This window comes from Eumetopias jubatus, unplaced genomic scaffold (assembly GCF_037043125.1).
Source record: "Eumetopias jubatus isolate StellerSeaLion01/CBP00866 unplaced genomic scaffold, mEumJub1_p1.0 scaffold_3, whole genome shotgun sequence".
In the NCBI taxonomy this organism is placed as follows: Eukaryota; Metazoa; Chordata; class Mammalia; order Carnivora; family Otariidae; genus Eumetopias; species Eumetopias jubatus.
Window position 1 is genome coordinate 19734383 of NW_028274809.1, and position 16365 is coordinate 19750747.

General features: G+C 37.2%; 1 protein-coding gene and 1 pseudogene across 2 annotated transcripts in view; both read right to left on the reverse strand.

Moving 5' to 3' along the window:
• The window catches only part of CNOT9 (CCR4-NOT transcription complex subunit 9), a 30359-nt gene that overhangs the window by 5598 nt on the left and 8396 nt on the right, over positions 1-16365 (reverse strand). For both annotated transcript variants that reach the window (XM_028092204.2, XM_028092205.2), the window contains exons 2-5: positions 13930-14109; positions 12321-12436; positions 9998-10107; positions 4430-4539 (exon numbers count right to left, since the gene is read on the reverse strand). In XM_028092204.2, coding sequence (XP_027948005.1) covers positions 4430-4539; positions 9998-10107; positions 12321-12436; positions 13930-14109 — 516 coding nt within the window. The remainder of the gene's footprint in view (positions 1-4429; positions 4540-9997; positions 10108-12320; positions 12437-13929; positions 14110-16365) is intronic.
• On the reverse strand, positions 8851-8979 carry LOC114200200 (U2 spliceosomal RNA; annotated as a pseudogene).

Genomic DNA, 16365 nt, shown 5'->3' on the forward strand with positions numbered 1-16365 from the left:
GCCCCAGTAACCAAAGTATGTGAATGCTACCTCCTATGGCAAAAGGGACTCTGCAAATGTGGTTAAGGATCTTGGGGACAAGGGTGCCGGGCTGGCTCAGTTGGAAGAGCACATGACTCTTGATCCCAGGGTTGTGAGTTCAAGTCCCATGTTCGGCGTAGAGATTACTTCAAATTAAAAAAAAAAAAAAGATCTTGGGGAGATGAATCATTCTGGATTATCCAGGAGGGCCTTAAATGTAATTACAAGTGTCCTGATAAGAGAGAGGTGGAGGGAGATTTGACCACATAGGAAAAGGCGATATGACAGAGCACAGAGATTTGAACATGTTACACTGCTGGCTTTGAAGATGGAAGAGGGGATCATGAGCCAAAGAATGTAATTCTTGAAGCTGGAAAAAGCTAAAAAGGGATGCTCCTAGAGGCTCCAGAAGGAATGTTGCCCTACCAACACTCTGACTTTAGCTTGGTGAAACTGATTTACAATTTCTAAGTTGCAGAACTCTAAGAAAATATATTTGTGTTGTTTTAAGCCACCAAGTTTGTGGTATTTGTTATGGGAGCAAGAGGAAATATACACAGTAAAATGTGTATAGTGCATATACATTTTTACCTATATACACATTTATGAACCACAACCAGATTAAAATATAAAAGATTTCCAGCACTCCAGGAGATTCCGTTGTGCCTTTTCTCAGTCAATACCCTTCCCTGAGCGGGGTGCCTAGAGCGCTCAGTAGGTTAAGTGTCCAACTTTGGCTCAGGTCATGATCTCAGGGTTCTGGGATCGAGCCCCACATCAGGTTCTGTGCTGAGTGGGGAGTCTGTTTCTCTCTCCCTCTGTCCCTCCCCCTGCTTGTGCATGCTGTCTCTCAAATAAATAAATCTTAAAAAAAAAAAAAAAACCCTTCCCTGAGAAGTAAATATTATTCAGACTTACCCCCACTAATTGGTTTTGCCTATTCTTGACTTTCACATAAATGGAATCATACAGTATGAATTCATGTATGTGCTGGCTTCTTTTGCTCAATATAATCCCTCTGAGCATCATCTATGTTGCCTATATATCAGTATTCTTCCTAATTACTGTGGAATTTATTTTGTGGCTATACTATAATTTATCTTTTATGAATAAGGCTACTATAAACATTCTTATACATACTGTGATGGACACAAGAACTCATTTATGTTGCCTATATATCAGTATTCTTCCTAATTACTGTGGAATTTATTTTGTGGCTATACTATAATTTATCTTTTATGAATAAGGCTACTATAAACATTCTTATACATACTGTGATGGACACAAGAACTCATTTCTCTTGGATATATCCAAGAGTGGGACTGCTGGGTCACAGCGCAGGATTATGTTGATAGTGGATACTGCCAAATAGTCTCCAAAATAGTTATACCATACACTCACCTAGGGGGACTTTTTAAAAAACACCAATGTCCAGACTTTACCATCACAGAGAATGATTCAGGAGGTCAGAGATGGGGCCTGGGCATCTCCATTTTTAAAACACTTCACTGGGGCGCCTGGGGGGCTCAGACAGTTGAGTGTCTGACTCTTGATTTCAGCTCAGGTCATGATCTCAGGTTTGTGAGATCAAGCCCCGAGTTGAGCTCTGCACTGGGCATGGAGACTGCTTAAGATTCTTTCCCTCGGCTCCCCCCCCACCCCCCGCCCGCACACCCATCCTCCCCTCAAAAAATAAAAACAAAAACCACTTCACAGGTTGAGACCCTCTGCTTTACTGAGTACCTATTACAGTAAGGTGTTAGACTACATATTGTACATAAAAAGCAAATGTGGTAAGGTTTCTGCTTACATGGAGCAAAGGAAGGTAGCCAGGAGCTAGTCATCACACCAAACAGGATATGCCATATAAGCAAGCTAATGGGAACCTGTATGCATTCAGAATGGATTAACTCAAGTAATACACAAAGAATGTAAGTAGGGGAGGGATCATTAGAATGGAGTTCCTGAAAAAGGGAGAGATGTAACAAAAGAAAGCGGTCTTTTTCTACCCCGTCCACAAGAAGCCAACTTGAAAACCTATTTATAGGCAACCACTAATGTAAGATGACAGAGTACAGTTGTATCCATTCTGATCTTGTCCCAGAAATCCACTGAAATTAACAAAACTCCCTAAAATTAGGGAAGAAATGAGAGAGGAAAAACATGCACATAGATCCACACGTCACTTACCTTTTATGTGTTTAAGCAGAAAAATGAATACAGAGGTATAAATACCTCCCTAACAAACATCTACCAGACTGGTAAATGGGATGGAAAATATTTGGAGATAAAATATTTGATTTAAAAGCTCCCAACATGAGCTCCTACCACCTCTCTTTCCATCCATTATTTTTAAACAAATAGTGATTTCAGACAGAATTGCTCCCAATTGAAAACTTTTGCAAAGATATACCCGGAGAAGAGGTAACAAGTAATAATTACCTACATTTTCAAAGAAATCAAAGAAAACATGGATTTTAAAAAACATCAAAAAAAAATTCAAAGAGGATAAAAATTTCAAAGAAGAGCTGAAAACACATGAGAAGTGAGAGGGGAACCACGGAAAAAAATCAGTACAGAATTAAACTGTAACATGCACACATATAAACTACTTCTGGAAGGATACAAGAAAGTGGTAATACTGGTTACCTATAGGGAGAACTGAGAGGCTGAGGTAGGAGACTTATTTTTATTTGTACTACCTGAATTTGCTACTTTATATGTGTATCATATGTTTAAAGTTCATTTATTTTTTTAAGTAATCTCTATACCCAACATGGGACTTGAATTCATGAACCTGAGATCAAGAGCCATGTGTTCCTCTGATTTCCACGTGCCCCTGTATTGCATGTTTTTTTTTTTTTAAAGATTTTATTTATTCATGAGAGACAGAGGGGGAGAGAGAGAGAGAAGCAGAGGGAGAAGCAGGCTCCCAAGGAGCAGGGAGCCCGATGCGGGACTCGATCCCAGGACCCTGGGATCATGACCTGAGCTGAAGGCAGATGCTTAACCATCTGAGCCACCCAGGCGCCCTGCCCCTGTATTGCATGTTAAAAATAAAAAATTTTAGGGGCGCCTGGGTGGCTCAGTCGTTAAGCATCTGCCTTTGGCTCAGGTCATGATCCCAGGGTCCTGGGATCAAGCCCCGCATTGGGCTCCCTGCTCCCTGGGAAGCCTGCTTCTCCCTCTCCCACTCCCCCTGCTTGTGTTCCCTCTCTCACTGTGTCTCTCTCTGTCAAATAAATAAATAAAATCTTAAATAAATAAATAAATTTAAAAATCATTACATCTGCTTATATCCAACTCAGCATTATTCACTGAATTAAAAAATTAATTCAATATGAGTGAGCATACTTTAGAAGCAGAGGTAGGATATTGCTAAAAATAGTCAGCAACATCGAAAGTAGCCTTGAGGAAAATCACCTGACATAAAATAAAAAAGCAGAAAGCTACTAGAAGGGGAAAAAAGATAGGAAAGATATACAATATAGCATAACTGATGTTGTTGGAGAGGCCAAAACAAATTAAAAACTATAAAAATTAACAAGAGACACAAAGAGTAGGCTCTTCCAAAAAAAAAAACTGATAGAAGATTATCAAATGAACTAAAAAATAATAAAAGAAGCTTACAGACATCCACACAGAAAAGGCAAATTCACCAAGAAAAGGAAAAACTTAGGCTGGCCCAAGATTTCACTGTATATTCAATATCAGACGACAACAAAGCCATGACAACAGAGTTCTGACAGGGAAAATTAGGTAAGAGTTTTATACCCAGCCATGTTGTCATTCATAGTTAAGGAGCAAAGTAAGTAGAAGCTCAAGTACGTATAGTATACACTTGAGTATGCATAAAAAATGTCTGGATTAGGGGGTGCCTGGGTTGTTCACTCTGTTAAGTGTCTGCTTTTGGCTCAGGTCATGATCCTAGGGTCCTGGAATCGAACCCTGTGTCAGGCTCCCTGCTCAGCAGAGAGCCTGCTTCTCCCTCTCCCTCTGCCTGCCACTCCCCCTGCTTGTGCTCTCTCTCTCTCTGACAAATAAATTAATAAAATCTTAAAAAAAAAAAAGTCCCCTCTTACTGAGCAGGGAGCCTGCTTCTTCCTCTCCCCCACTGCTCACGCTCTCTCTCTCTCTCTCAAATAAATAAATTAAAACAAAAAAAGTCTCGAATAATATACCTTTGGAGAAGTAGTTTCAGAGAAAAGGGAGAAATTAAGTGTTTAACTTTATATTCCTCTTAAGGGTTGGGGTTTTTAAATGATCCTTTTTTAACAATTTTTATCTGAAAGAAAAAATAAATACATAGAAGTTTCAAGAAGCCTGAAGGGACACAGAAAATGATCCTAGGACCATAAATAGTCCAAGAGCCAACACAATATAGAAACTATGTTGAAAAAGCACATACCGTTTTAGAAAGTTCACTTCCAGATTCCATAATGCGCAAACACAAAGGGATAATTTCTGTTGTCAATAAAAAGTTGATTACTTCCTGCTCATCCGTTTTCACTAGAGCCCCTAAAGAAAATATGGACAAACAAAATTATTTCAGAGTCAGGTTTTTAATTAAAATGAACTTTGTAGGGTTCATCCAGCTAGTTGTGGAACTTAAATAACAGAGAACACAAACTAGGGTCCATGTCAGAGGATCAGATTCATACTGCTATTAAAAAAAAAAAAAAAAAAAAAAAAGAGGAAGAGAAAGCACAGGTTGCTTGTACCAGCATTTCAAAGATCAGGTACCAATTCTGGTCCATCACACAGTCAGCAGCAGGTCAGCCCTCTGAATCATTTTTCTATTACTCCTGGTAGACAACCACACAATAATATCACCATCTATTCTCCATTTATTTTAGGTTAGAGAGAAGAATTCTGTATCAATATAAAGGGATATTCCCAGGTAGCAAAGAAACGGTGTCAGTTTGAATCCCTATTGCACAATGGACATAAACAAACATTGCTTCTTGGTTAACTGTCACTCTCTCCAAAGAGTGCAAACATGGTAGGGTGTACCCAAACAAGAAACACACACACAAACACACCTCAACTCTAATTCTAGTTCCACAACTAGTTTACCTAAATTTGATAGAGTTACCTTCTCTTTATAGGCCTGTTTATAAAATAAGAGTTGGAACAAATGATTTTTAAAATTCATCCCAATTCTATTGAGTTCTAACCTGACACCACTGACCAGGTAACAGACACAGTTCAGTGTTAATCTTCTCCATTCTGTATAGAGGGAAGCAGAACTCCATTAAACAAATCCCCAAGCTGCCCAATGTATCAACTAGCTTTTATATGAAAGGCCTAGGTTAATCAGATCTGTAACAACTAAAATCACTTACTTCAGAAGAGAAAGGAGTATCATGTAACAAGAACTGGCAATCTACAAATGCTACATCTTTAAACACCATAGCAAACAGCATATACCATAATTTACTAATATGGCCTAAAGCAGATGTCCAATTACTATTTCATGTTGACTTTACACGTAGGTCTAAAATCCATTTGGAGTTAATTTTTATAGAGTACAAGTATAGATCGTGTTTCATTGTTTTACATATGGATATCAAATTGTTCCAGCACCATTTATTGAAAAGACTATCTTTTCTCCACTAAATTCTTTGCAGCTTTGTCAAAAATGAATTAATCATATTTCTATGGGTCAATTTCTGGACTCCCCAATTCTGCTCCATTGATCTACAAGTCTAGCTTTTCTCCAATACCATGCTGTCTTGACAAATGGTTTTCCAGGTCTTGAAATCAGGTAATGTACATCTTCCACCTTTGTCCTTCTTTTTAAAAACTGGATATTCTAGGGGTGCCAGGGTGGCTCAGTTGGTTGAATGAATGACCGACTCTTGGTTTCAGCTCAGGTCATGATCTCAGGGTCCTGAGATCAAGCCCCATGTTGGGCTCTGCGCTCTGCTTCCGCTCTTCCTTTGCCCCTCCCCAGGCTCACACACACTCTCTAAAATCAATAAATCTTTAAAACAAAAAACCCTGAATATTCTAGTTCATTTGCCTTTCCATATAAATTTTAGAAACAGCTTGTCAGTTTCTATATAAAAAAAATCCTGCTGGGATTTTGTTGGCATTGTTCTAAATATACATATATATCAGTTTGGGGGAGAACTGACATCTCAACAATATCGAATCATTGATATACCAATTAATGAACATGATATATCTCCATTTATTTAGGTCTTCTTTGATTTCTTTCATCATTGCTTTGTAGTTTTTTAGCTACAGATCTTGCACATCTTTTTTAAGACTTACATCATGTTTTGGTGCTATTATAAATGTAGGTTTTTAAATTTTCAATTTCTGTTTTAGCTAGCACATAAAATAGGCAATCTAATTTTTTTCTAATTTGTATGCCCTTTATTTTTTCTCTTGCCTTACTGCAACAGGTAGGATTTCCAGGATGATACTGAACAGGAGTGGTGAGAATATTTATTCTTTATTACATATATAATAGATATACACTATTATATGTATTATTATATATAATAATATATATTATTATCTTTGCCTTGTTCTCAATCTTAGGAATACAAAACATAGTTTTTCACATTAACTATGATCTTAACTGTAAGACTTATTTTTTAAAACTTTATCGGGTTGAGAAAGTTCCCTCTATTTCTACTTTGCTGGAGTTTTTAATCATAAATGGATGCTGAATACTATCAAAAGCTTTTTTTTTTAAGCTAAAGAAATGGGCATATGTTGTTTCTTCTTTAGTCCATTGATACATATTGACTGATGATTTTTTTTTAAGATTTTATTTTTAAGTAATCTCTACACCCAATGTGGGGCTTGAACTCAAACCCTGAGAACAAGAGTCGCATACTTTACCAAATGAGTCAATCAGGCACCCCTGTATTTTTTTTTTAAGATTTTATTTATTTGACAGAGAGAGAGAGACAGCGAGAGAGGGAACACAAGCAGGGGCAGTGGGAGAGGGAGAAGCAAACTTCCCACTGAGCAGAGAGCCCGATGTGGGGCTCAAGATCCCAGGACCCTGGGATCATGACCTGAGCCGAAGGCAGAAGCTTAAGGACTGAGCCACCCAGACGCTCTAGGCACCTCTGTATCGACTGACTTTTGAAAGTTAAACCATCATGCAATTATGGGATAAACCCATTTGGTCATGATGATCCTTTTTATATATTGTTGGACTTGATTTGTTAACATTTTGTTGAGAATTTCTACATCTATGTTCTTGAGGGATACTGGCCTATAGTTTTCTTATAATGTTTTTTTTCTGGTTTTATTATCAGAGTAATTAATGCTGGCCTCACCAAGAGTTTAGAAGCCTCTATGTTCTGGAAAAGTTTTGTAGAATTGGTATTATTTCTTCTTTAAATTTTTGGTAGACTTCATCAGTGAAATCACTCGGGCCCAGAGTTTTCTATAATGGAAGGTTTTCAACTACAAAAACAATTTAATAGACGTAAGACTATTCCAATTATCTATTTTCTTGAGTAGAGTCCGGCAGAATGAAACTTTCATAAAATTTGCCCATTCACCCAAGTCATCAAATTTATGGGCACAGTTATTAACAGTAGTCATTATTCTTCTAATGTCTGTACAGTCTGTATAACATACACCCTTTCATTCCTGGAACTTGTAATTTGTGTTTTCTCTTTTTTTCCCAGTCTATCTGGTTAGAGGTTTATTAATTCCATTGAATTTTTTTCAGTAAAAAATTGGGGATGGGTGAATGGGTAAGGGTGGTCAAAAAGTACAAACCTTCTGTTATAAATAAGTCCTGCAGATGTAATGTACAGTAACTACAGTAACAACATTGTATTGCATATTTGAAAGTTGTTAAGATGATAAATCTTAAAGGTTCTCATCACAAGAAAAAAAATTTTTATAACTGTGTGGTGATGGATTTTTAAGATTTTATTTTTAAGTAATCTCTACACCCAATGTGGGACTTGAACTCACATCCCCAAGATCAGGAGTCCCATGCTCCACCAACTGAGCCAGTGCATGTGTGGTGATGGATGTTAACTTAATGTAGTCATCACTCTCCAATATATACATATATCAAATCATTATGCTGTACATTTAAAACTAATACAATGTTATATGTCAATTATATCTCAAAAGAAGGTCAGCTTTTGGTTTCATTGATTTTACCTACTGTTTTTCTGTTCTCATTTTCAATGATGTCTATCCTTTATTATTTCCTTCCTTCTGTTTAATTTGATTTGCTCCTTTTCCTAGTTTTCTTAAAGTGGAAAGCTTTGAAATTGATGACTTCTCTTCCTTTCTAGTATTACCATTTTATGCTATAATTTTCCCTCCAAGCCCTGCTTTAGCTACATCCTGTAAGTTCTACTATGTTTTTATTTTATTCATTTTCAAGTATTTTCTAATTTCTTATGTATCATTTCATTTATATTCAAACCTGTCTGATAACTTTTGAACTGTAAGCAAAAAGTCTAGGCCCAAATATTTACCTTCTGCTTGTACTCTCAACTGACTTGGAGAAATTAACTTTTGGAAAATATATGCAAGGGTAGACAATGGCTTAACACTGTCCCAATATCTTTTTTATCCCCCTACAGTTAACTTTATCCTAACATCTCCTAATGATCATCTAACTGTCATGGTCAAAAAACCAACAGAAGTAAGATGATTTAAATCAGAATTAAGGATAGAAGTGCTTTCTTTTGGCTGGTACCTTGTTCATGTTTTAAATCCTATATAAGAAATTTTCATAGCTTAAAAACAGCAATATACTGGGGGGAAAATGTTTCTATATAGAGTATATTTGGATGGGATGTAAAACACAGTAACATTAATTTGGAGTATAGGAGATAGGAGCTACTCCTTAAATGTACAATAAAATGTCTCTGAGAAATATGTGTCAGAAGTACTAAACTTTTAAACTGATAGGAACAGATACTACACTTGATCTTAGCCAAAATGCTGAGAAGCGATAGAAGTACTAAACTTTTAAAGTATACTTCCTGACCCATAATTTATAATCATAGGGATATGAACACAGGTTGAACATACAAACAATAACCGAAGAAAACAAAGTTTGTACAATCAATGTTCTCATGGTTTGGTCAGTATGTGAAAACTATGAGATAAAGACATTGAGGGGAATTTGGAAAGAAACCTTCTTGAATATATTTATTTTTCACAAATCCAAAGACAGGTCTTTATTATCTGGGAGTCTGAGATCTGAAACAGCTAATATATTATTTTCTTGAGTAAAATGTACTTTAGACACATCTCCCATAATAAATATATGTAGGAACATTAATTTTGGCATAGAAAAATTCAACTAGGTGCAATAGAGGACAAACATCTGTAGTTATGGGAGGACAACTTAGAAGTTAGAAAGAGAAACAAAACAAAAAAAAACAATGCAAATTCTTTTTTTTTTTTTTTTGAGAGTGTGTGGGCTCAAGTGGGGGGGAGGGGCCGAGGGAGAGGGAGAGAGAGAAACCCAAGCAGGCACCCTACTCAGCACGGAGTCTGACATGGGACTCAACCTCACAACCCTGGGATGACGACCTGAGGTGAAATCAAGAGTTAGACACTTAACAGACTGAGCCACCCAGGCATCCCAAAAAAAACAACTCAAATTCTCATCTCTGTAATACTACTCTTTGTTGACTTCAGCTTGTTCTTTATTCTCCCTATGGTTCCGGTAATTGTTTCTACACATATGCTGAATTTAATCCCAAATGTTGGGTCTCATACCTTTATTAACAACACTCAGAGTGGCACTTGATAAGAACCACTGTATTACTTATTTACTTATTACTTAATAAATATGTGTTGTTTATTACTATTTATTCATTATTATGTCCTCATTTATTAGTGAAAATAGACTCAACCTCAAAGACAAAAACAAACAATTGGTGAACAAAAGCTATAAAAGACAAAACACCTAAGATCACTATTATGAAGATTTCAGACCTGCAAAATCACCCCAATAACTTACCAATAACTCCAAGACTGGTTAGCCGAAGATACTCAAAGGGCCGCGTTTTGCTGACAGTGTGCAAAAAGGGGTACAAAAAAAGTGGGATGTGTGCTGCAAGAAATGCTGACCTGGAAGAAAAAAATAATCCCAATCAGGGCCCAGAGTTCATTTCTAAGGACTGTGAACATTCAATTTCCAGGTAGTTCATTCTGTAAGGCCTGTAACATTCCTAACCAAGGAATCTCCAGAAAAGAGTTACTGGTCATTAGTCTAGACCAGTGGTTCTCAGTTGGGGTGATTTTGCCCTCCAGGGTACATGTGACAATGTCTGGAGATATTTTTGGTTGTCACAACCAAGGGGGTGCTATTGGCATCCAGTGAACAGAGGCCACGGATGCTGTTAAACATCCAACAGTGCACAGGATAGCCCCCTTTCACCCCCTTCCCCCCACCACAAAATCTAGCTCAAAATGGCAACGTCAAGGTTAAAAAAAATCTAGTGTAGGTCTATGCTTAAGAAAATACACGATTTTCCCTATAATCAGCACCAAGTACCTCAAAAACTGATAAAATATCCAACTGTGGATTTTAATAGGTCATAAAATGCCATTAAGTGCCCACAAGATTCTCCTAGGTGCCTTCCCTCACCTAATTTATGACTGAATAATAATATTCACAGGTACAGTCAGACAAAACCTTATAAACCAAGATGAGAAAACAAAGCAGCCATGATCAGATTTATCGGCTATGTTTAAATGCATACCGTTCTTTTTCTGTTAGAGCAGTTCAGATACACTAAGTATTTGGAAACATTTTAAAGATTTTATTTACTTATTTTAGAGAAAGAGCACACGCAGACGGGGAGGAGCAGAAGGGGAGGGAGAGGGAGGGTAAAGAATCTCAAGCAGATTCCATGCTGAGTGTGGGGCCCAACTTGGGGCTCGATCTCACGACCCCGAGATCATGACCTGAGCTGAAACCAAGAGTTGGAGGCCTAACGGACTCAGCCACACAGGTGCCCCTCTAAAAACATTGTAATCTGAAGCTAATATGTCAGGCAACTAATATAGAACCAATCTATTACTTTGTATTATTTATAGTTAACTAACGTTGTGGAAAAGCACTCTAAATTTTTAAAACTCAAAGTACTCTTGCATTTTTCTTAAGTGCTTAAGAATAATTTTCATAGTAACTTCTCTAAAGTTCTGCAATGTCAGTGCCAACCTAGCACTCAGATTTTGTAATTGATAAAGAAACAAAAGACTTCAGTAAGATGACTGTTAAGTGCCTTAGAACCGTAAAGGTCACAAAACAGATTACTGAACAGGATTTCCCTTTTCTTGTCAAATGAAGCAGGTCAACTGGCATACCAATTCTGATCTATTACAAGGTTGCCTAGGATTTTGTGTTAAGAAAGATTCTGAAGCCAAATCTAGGTTCAGTGGGAAAAAAAAATGCTGGGTTCAAATATTTACTGAATTCCTAGTGAATGCCATGTACTGTGCCTCACATAGTGATGCCTACCATGGATTCAGGAGGGACAAATATCTACATGCCTGACCTTTCTTGAGATGTGAACACCACTCTTTTATTTTTATTTTTTTAATAGTAAACTCTACCCCCAACGTGGGGCTTGAACTCATGACCCTGAGATCAAGAGTCACATGACCTACTGACTGAGCCAGCCACAGGCCCTGTGAACACTCATTTAAAGTTCATTGCTATGAATGGGTCAAAAGTAAATGAGACAATGGATTATCATTCAGCCTTAAAAAGGAAATTCTGACATATGCTATAATATGCATGTTATGCTAAATGAAATAAGCCAAGCACAAAAAAACAAATACTGAATGATTCCAATTAATTGAGGTATTAGAGTAGTCAAAATCAAAGAGACAGAAAGGAAAATGATGGTTACCAGGGGCTATGGGAATGGGGAGTTATGGTTTAATGGGTATCATTTCAGTTTTATCCAGTGAAAAGAGTTATGGAGATGTATGGTGGGGATGGTTGCCCATTATAAATATATTTAATACTACTGAACTCTAGGCTTAAAGATGGTTGAAATGGTAAGTTTATGTTATATAGATTTTACCACAATAAAAAAAAAGGCAAAAAAAATTTATAAAAGAACATGTTAAACAATACTGTACTGTTACTACATGAAAACTTGGTTAATTAGAGAAAGAAATTCTTCAGGAAAAAAAAAAGCAAATGAAAATCCTGAAGATCCACATCCACACACATGCTTCCTACTCCTACTGCATGCCCTTCCTCTCATCATTCAGAAAAGACCGTATTTGATACAAACCTCCATCACCAGGCTCATCAAAGCGCTTACCTGGTTTCTGGGTGTGATGCCACACATTGCAGCAAAGCCAGAGCATTGCAAACTCTATTAGATTGGTGTGCTGTCAAGGTGGGGGGGTTGATAGATGGATAAATATTTACAATTTCCTAAAAAATGGAAACCAGCACCAGATGAATAAATAACTACTTCAAAATTAATTTCCATGGCATTAAAGCAAAAACCCTACAAACCCCCAACCCGTAATTCCATATATCTTGCAAGAACTGAAACATCAAAGTGCGAGCAAAAATAAACAAATAATGGTCCTATTTTTTCATCACAAATATACCTGAGACTATGAGACATTTCTACGCAGGTCTCTAGGAAGATTCCTCTGGAGTCAAATGTGGTCACCTACACTTCCTCTTATACCCAGCATCTGCTGAGACCTTCATTTGAGGGGCTATGGCTGTTATTGTTATAATCCCTTCTTTTTGTTAACACCCTGTTTTGAGTTACAGTGATAAGATAGTTGGCCAGATAGCAAGTGTCAGTAAATCAACCACACTGACTCATAAAGAAGTCTGAGTTTGGTCAGGTAGCAACTGCAGACAGGGAGAGATAAGAACAGGAGTATACGCATGGAGATACGTACAAACAGCAGTGAATATGTGTACTCTCTGTCCAAAGGGGATGATCTGCTGTAAACAATTCTTTTTATTTTAATTGTAAAACTTTTATTGAAAATGTAAAGATAAAAAGGATTAGTTTTAGGGATTAAGAATACACTTATTGTATTAAGCAGTGAGTACAGAATTATTCAATCGTTGAATCATTATATTGAATACCTGAACCTAATAGAAACTAATGTTAATTATACTTTAATTTAAAAAAAGATTAGTTTCTTGGCTACATGAAGTAGGAACTGAATATAAATTTATTTAACAGATTTGAAAAATTAATTATTAGGAATTTTAGACAATACTTTAAAGGATGAGTATTCCATTATCTTGGTATCTTAGGATTATACTGTATCAATTTATTCTTCACAAATGACCATTATAGTCAGAACCACATCAGTGATTTATTCTTTAATGTAGAAGCATACCTATCTCTAATCCTACAGCTGTTATATCTATATCTTAACATTTCTGTTCACCAGAATATACCCTGCAGTTCTTATACTTTACCTTCCACCTTTTCTCCTCTGTCACCTAGAAATGTCTTGTAGTATTCCTAAAGCCGTGCTGCTCAAAGTGTGGTTCTCAGACTGCCTGCATCAGAATGACCTAAGAACGGGGCAGGTGCTTGCTAAAAATACAGATTTTCATTTTATTTATTTATTTATTTACATATTTATTATAATTTTTGTGTTATTATGTTATGTTAGTCACCATACAGTACATCATTAGTTTTTGATGTAGTATTCCATGATTTGTTGAAAAATACAGATTTTTAATCTCAGACTAAATAAATCTTTTGGGTAAAATCTATGAACCTGCATTTTGACAAGCACCTTAGACTTTTCCAAAACAGATTCTTACAAATGCTAACATTTAAAGAATCATTCTACTAAAGTCTTCAAAATCATTTGAGCAAAGGCAGAGAGAAAGAAGTGTGATGAACAGGACTGGACTGCAATTCACAGATATATACCCACCTGTAAAAGTGCTGCAATAGTACCAAATGAATGCCACAGCATGGGTGCAAGATCAGGGACAGATTCTCGCTTCTTACTCAGCTCCAGCAAAGCATTTTCCCTTGTCTCAGGACTGGACAGCTCATTGATCCACTGATAGATTTTTTCTCTATCTACCTGAGCCAATGCAGTAGGCACCGGCTTTAAGTAAAAACAAGAAAGTGAACATGTGAATTTCATTAGAGTCAAACCAAGTCTTACTTTGCTTCAGAAGGAATATATTTTTCCTAAATACCAGAGGAGCTTTTCTAAATACATACACTTAAGTTAATCTATCAAAATCTAAAATGCATACATCCTTTAATAATTCTATGTTTAGGAATTTATCCCATAGGTACACTTGGGCTGTACTGAAGACATACCAGAATGTTTACTGTTGCACTGTTTTAAAAGCAGAAAACTTGAAATAGTAAATATCTATCAACTAAGGATGGGTACATCTTTATTTGTAATATTATGTAGCCCTTTTTAAAAAATAGCTCTACATGTGCTGATACTAGATAAAAAAACCCAAAAATACAGAACCATATATATGCTTCCATTAATATACACAAGTGTATTCTTTTTTTTTTTAAGATTTTATTTATTTATTTGACAGAGAGAGAGACAGCGAGAGAGGGAACACAAGCAGGGGGAGTGGGAGAGGGAGAAGCAGGCTGCCTGCTGAGCAAGGAGCCAGATGTGGGGCTTGATCCCAGGACCCCGGGATCATGACCTGAGCTGAAGGCAGACACTTAACCATCTGAGCCACCCAGGCGCCCCTACACAAGTGTATTCTTATATATTTATATACAATGTTTCTAGAATGACACGTAGGAAACCTAACAGTAACAACTACAACAAAAAACTGTAATTACTGCCAAGGTTGGAACCTAGATGGGAGTTTTTTTTTTTTTTTTTTAAGATTTTATTTGAGAGAGAGAGCGAGCGGGAGAGACAGCATGTGCTGCGTGCATGAGGCCGGGGGTGGGGGGCTGAGGGGGTGGAGGGAGCAAAGGGGGAGGGAAAGGGGAAGAATCCAAGCTGACTTCTCACGCAGACCCTAATGCAGGGCTCAATCTCAAGACCCTGAGATCATGACCTGAGCTGAAACCAAGAGTTGGGGGGGGTCAACCAACTGAGCCACCCAGGCACCCTAATTTACTTTTCATTGCATACTATAAAATCTTTTGCATAGTTTAAACTTTTTTTTAAGCATATGGCTATAATAGTCTCTGAAAGAAAAAAAATTTACACCCTCCCCACCCATTGCTGGTCCTTCCCCAGTAATTCCAGCCTCCGCCTCCACGGAACAGAAAAACTATGTAATTTGGAAAAGCTCCCTAGCTTCTAATGATTCTTATACATACTCTACCTCCACCCCTTTCAGAATCATTCATTACTTACTCATGTAGGGGCCATACAGAGAATTCTTTCATTATTGTGCCAAAGCATCACACCATTCCAAAAAAACCTGAACATTTCATAATTCTCCATACTTGTCAAACAGCCTTGTGACCTCCGTTAAGTTCCTTAATTACTCTTCTCTGGAAAATAAGATAATAGACTAGAAAAATGATTACCATTGCTATTTCTAGCTCTCATGTCCTAACATATTCATGATTTCTAGCTCTATTTTCTCTATTTCCAGTATTTTCTCACTTAATTCCCCCAAGCAAGGGGAATAGATGGGTAGATAGGGTGAGTAGGTAGAAAAAAGGCAACTACACTTATAGAGATCACTAACACTCAGAGGAATTAAATTAACCTGCTCAATTCACCCAAGTATGAAACTGCATATTCCAGTGCCTTCTTGAACTGCATCACACAGCTTCCCAGGGTATTTACCTGTTCCCACTATACCTTAGTGTGACAGAATGATGACCTTACCATTGTACAGACGGAAAGATGAGGAACAGAAAGGACAACCATCTTTGCTGAAGAACAAAAGTTAAGACAGACTATGAGGTGTACTCACAATTACTTTACCCAAGCTGAACAACAGCCTTCTATAAATGGAAGCTTGATTATAAGCTTTTAGCTTAATGTTTATCATTTCACTCGCTTGACAGAATGAACCACAAGGTGTTCTGCTAAATGGACTGAAATACCACGCAGCTCAAGTCTTCTTTAAGTGCCTCAGAGTAATCTGTTGAAAGGTGCTTTGTAACTCCCATCAGTGATGCTCCTCAAGGAAACACAGGCTCCCGAAGCAACAATCTGAAGGGCAGGGTAGTTCTTCCCATCCCCCAACAGCAAAAGCAGTACTGACCAAGCACTTGCCCTTTCCAGGCTGCTACAGATAGGCCCTCAACTTAAAAAATTATTTTTGGAAATGTAATTCCCACCAGAAGACAGGGTATGTTTATTTAGAGTATTACATCACCTTAAAAGCTTAGTGGAAACAAGGGCTAAAAT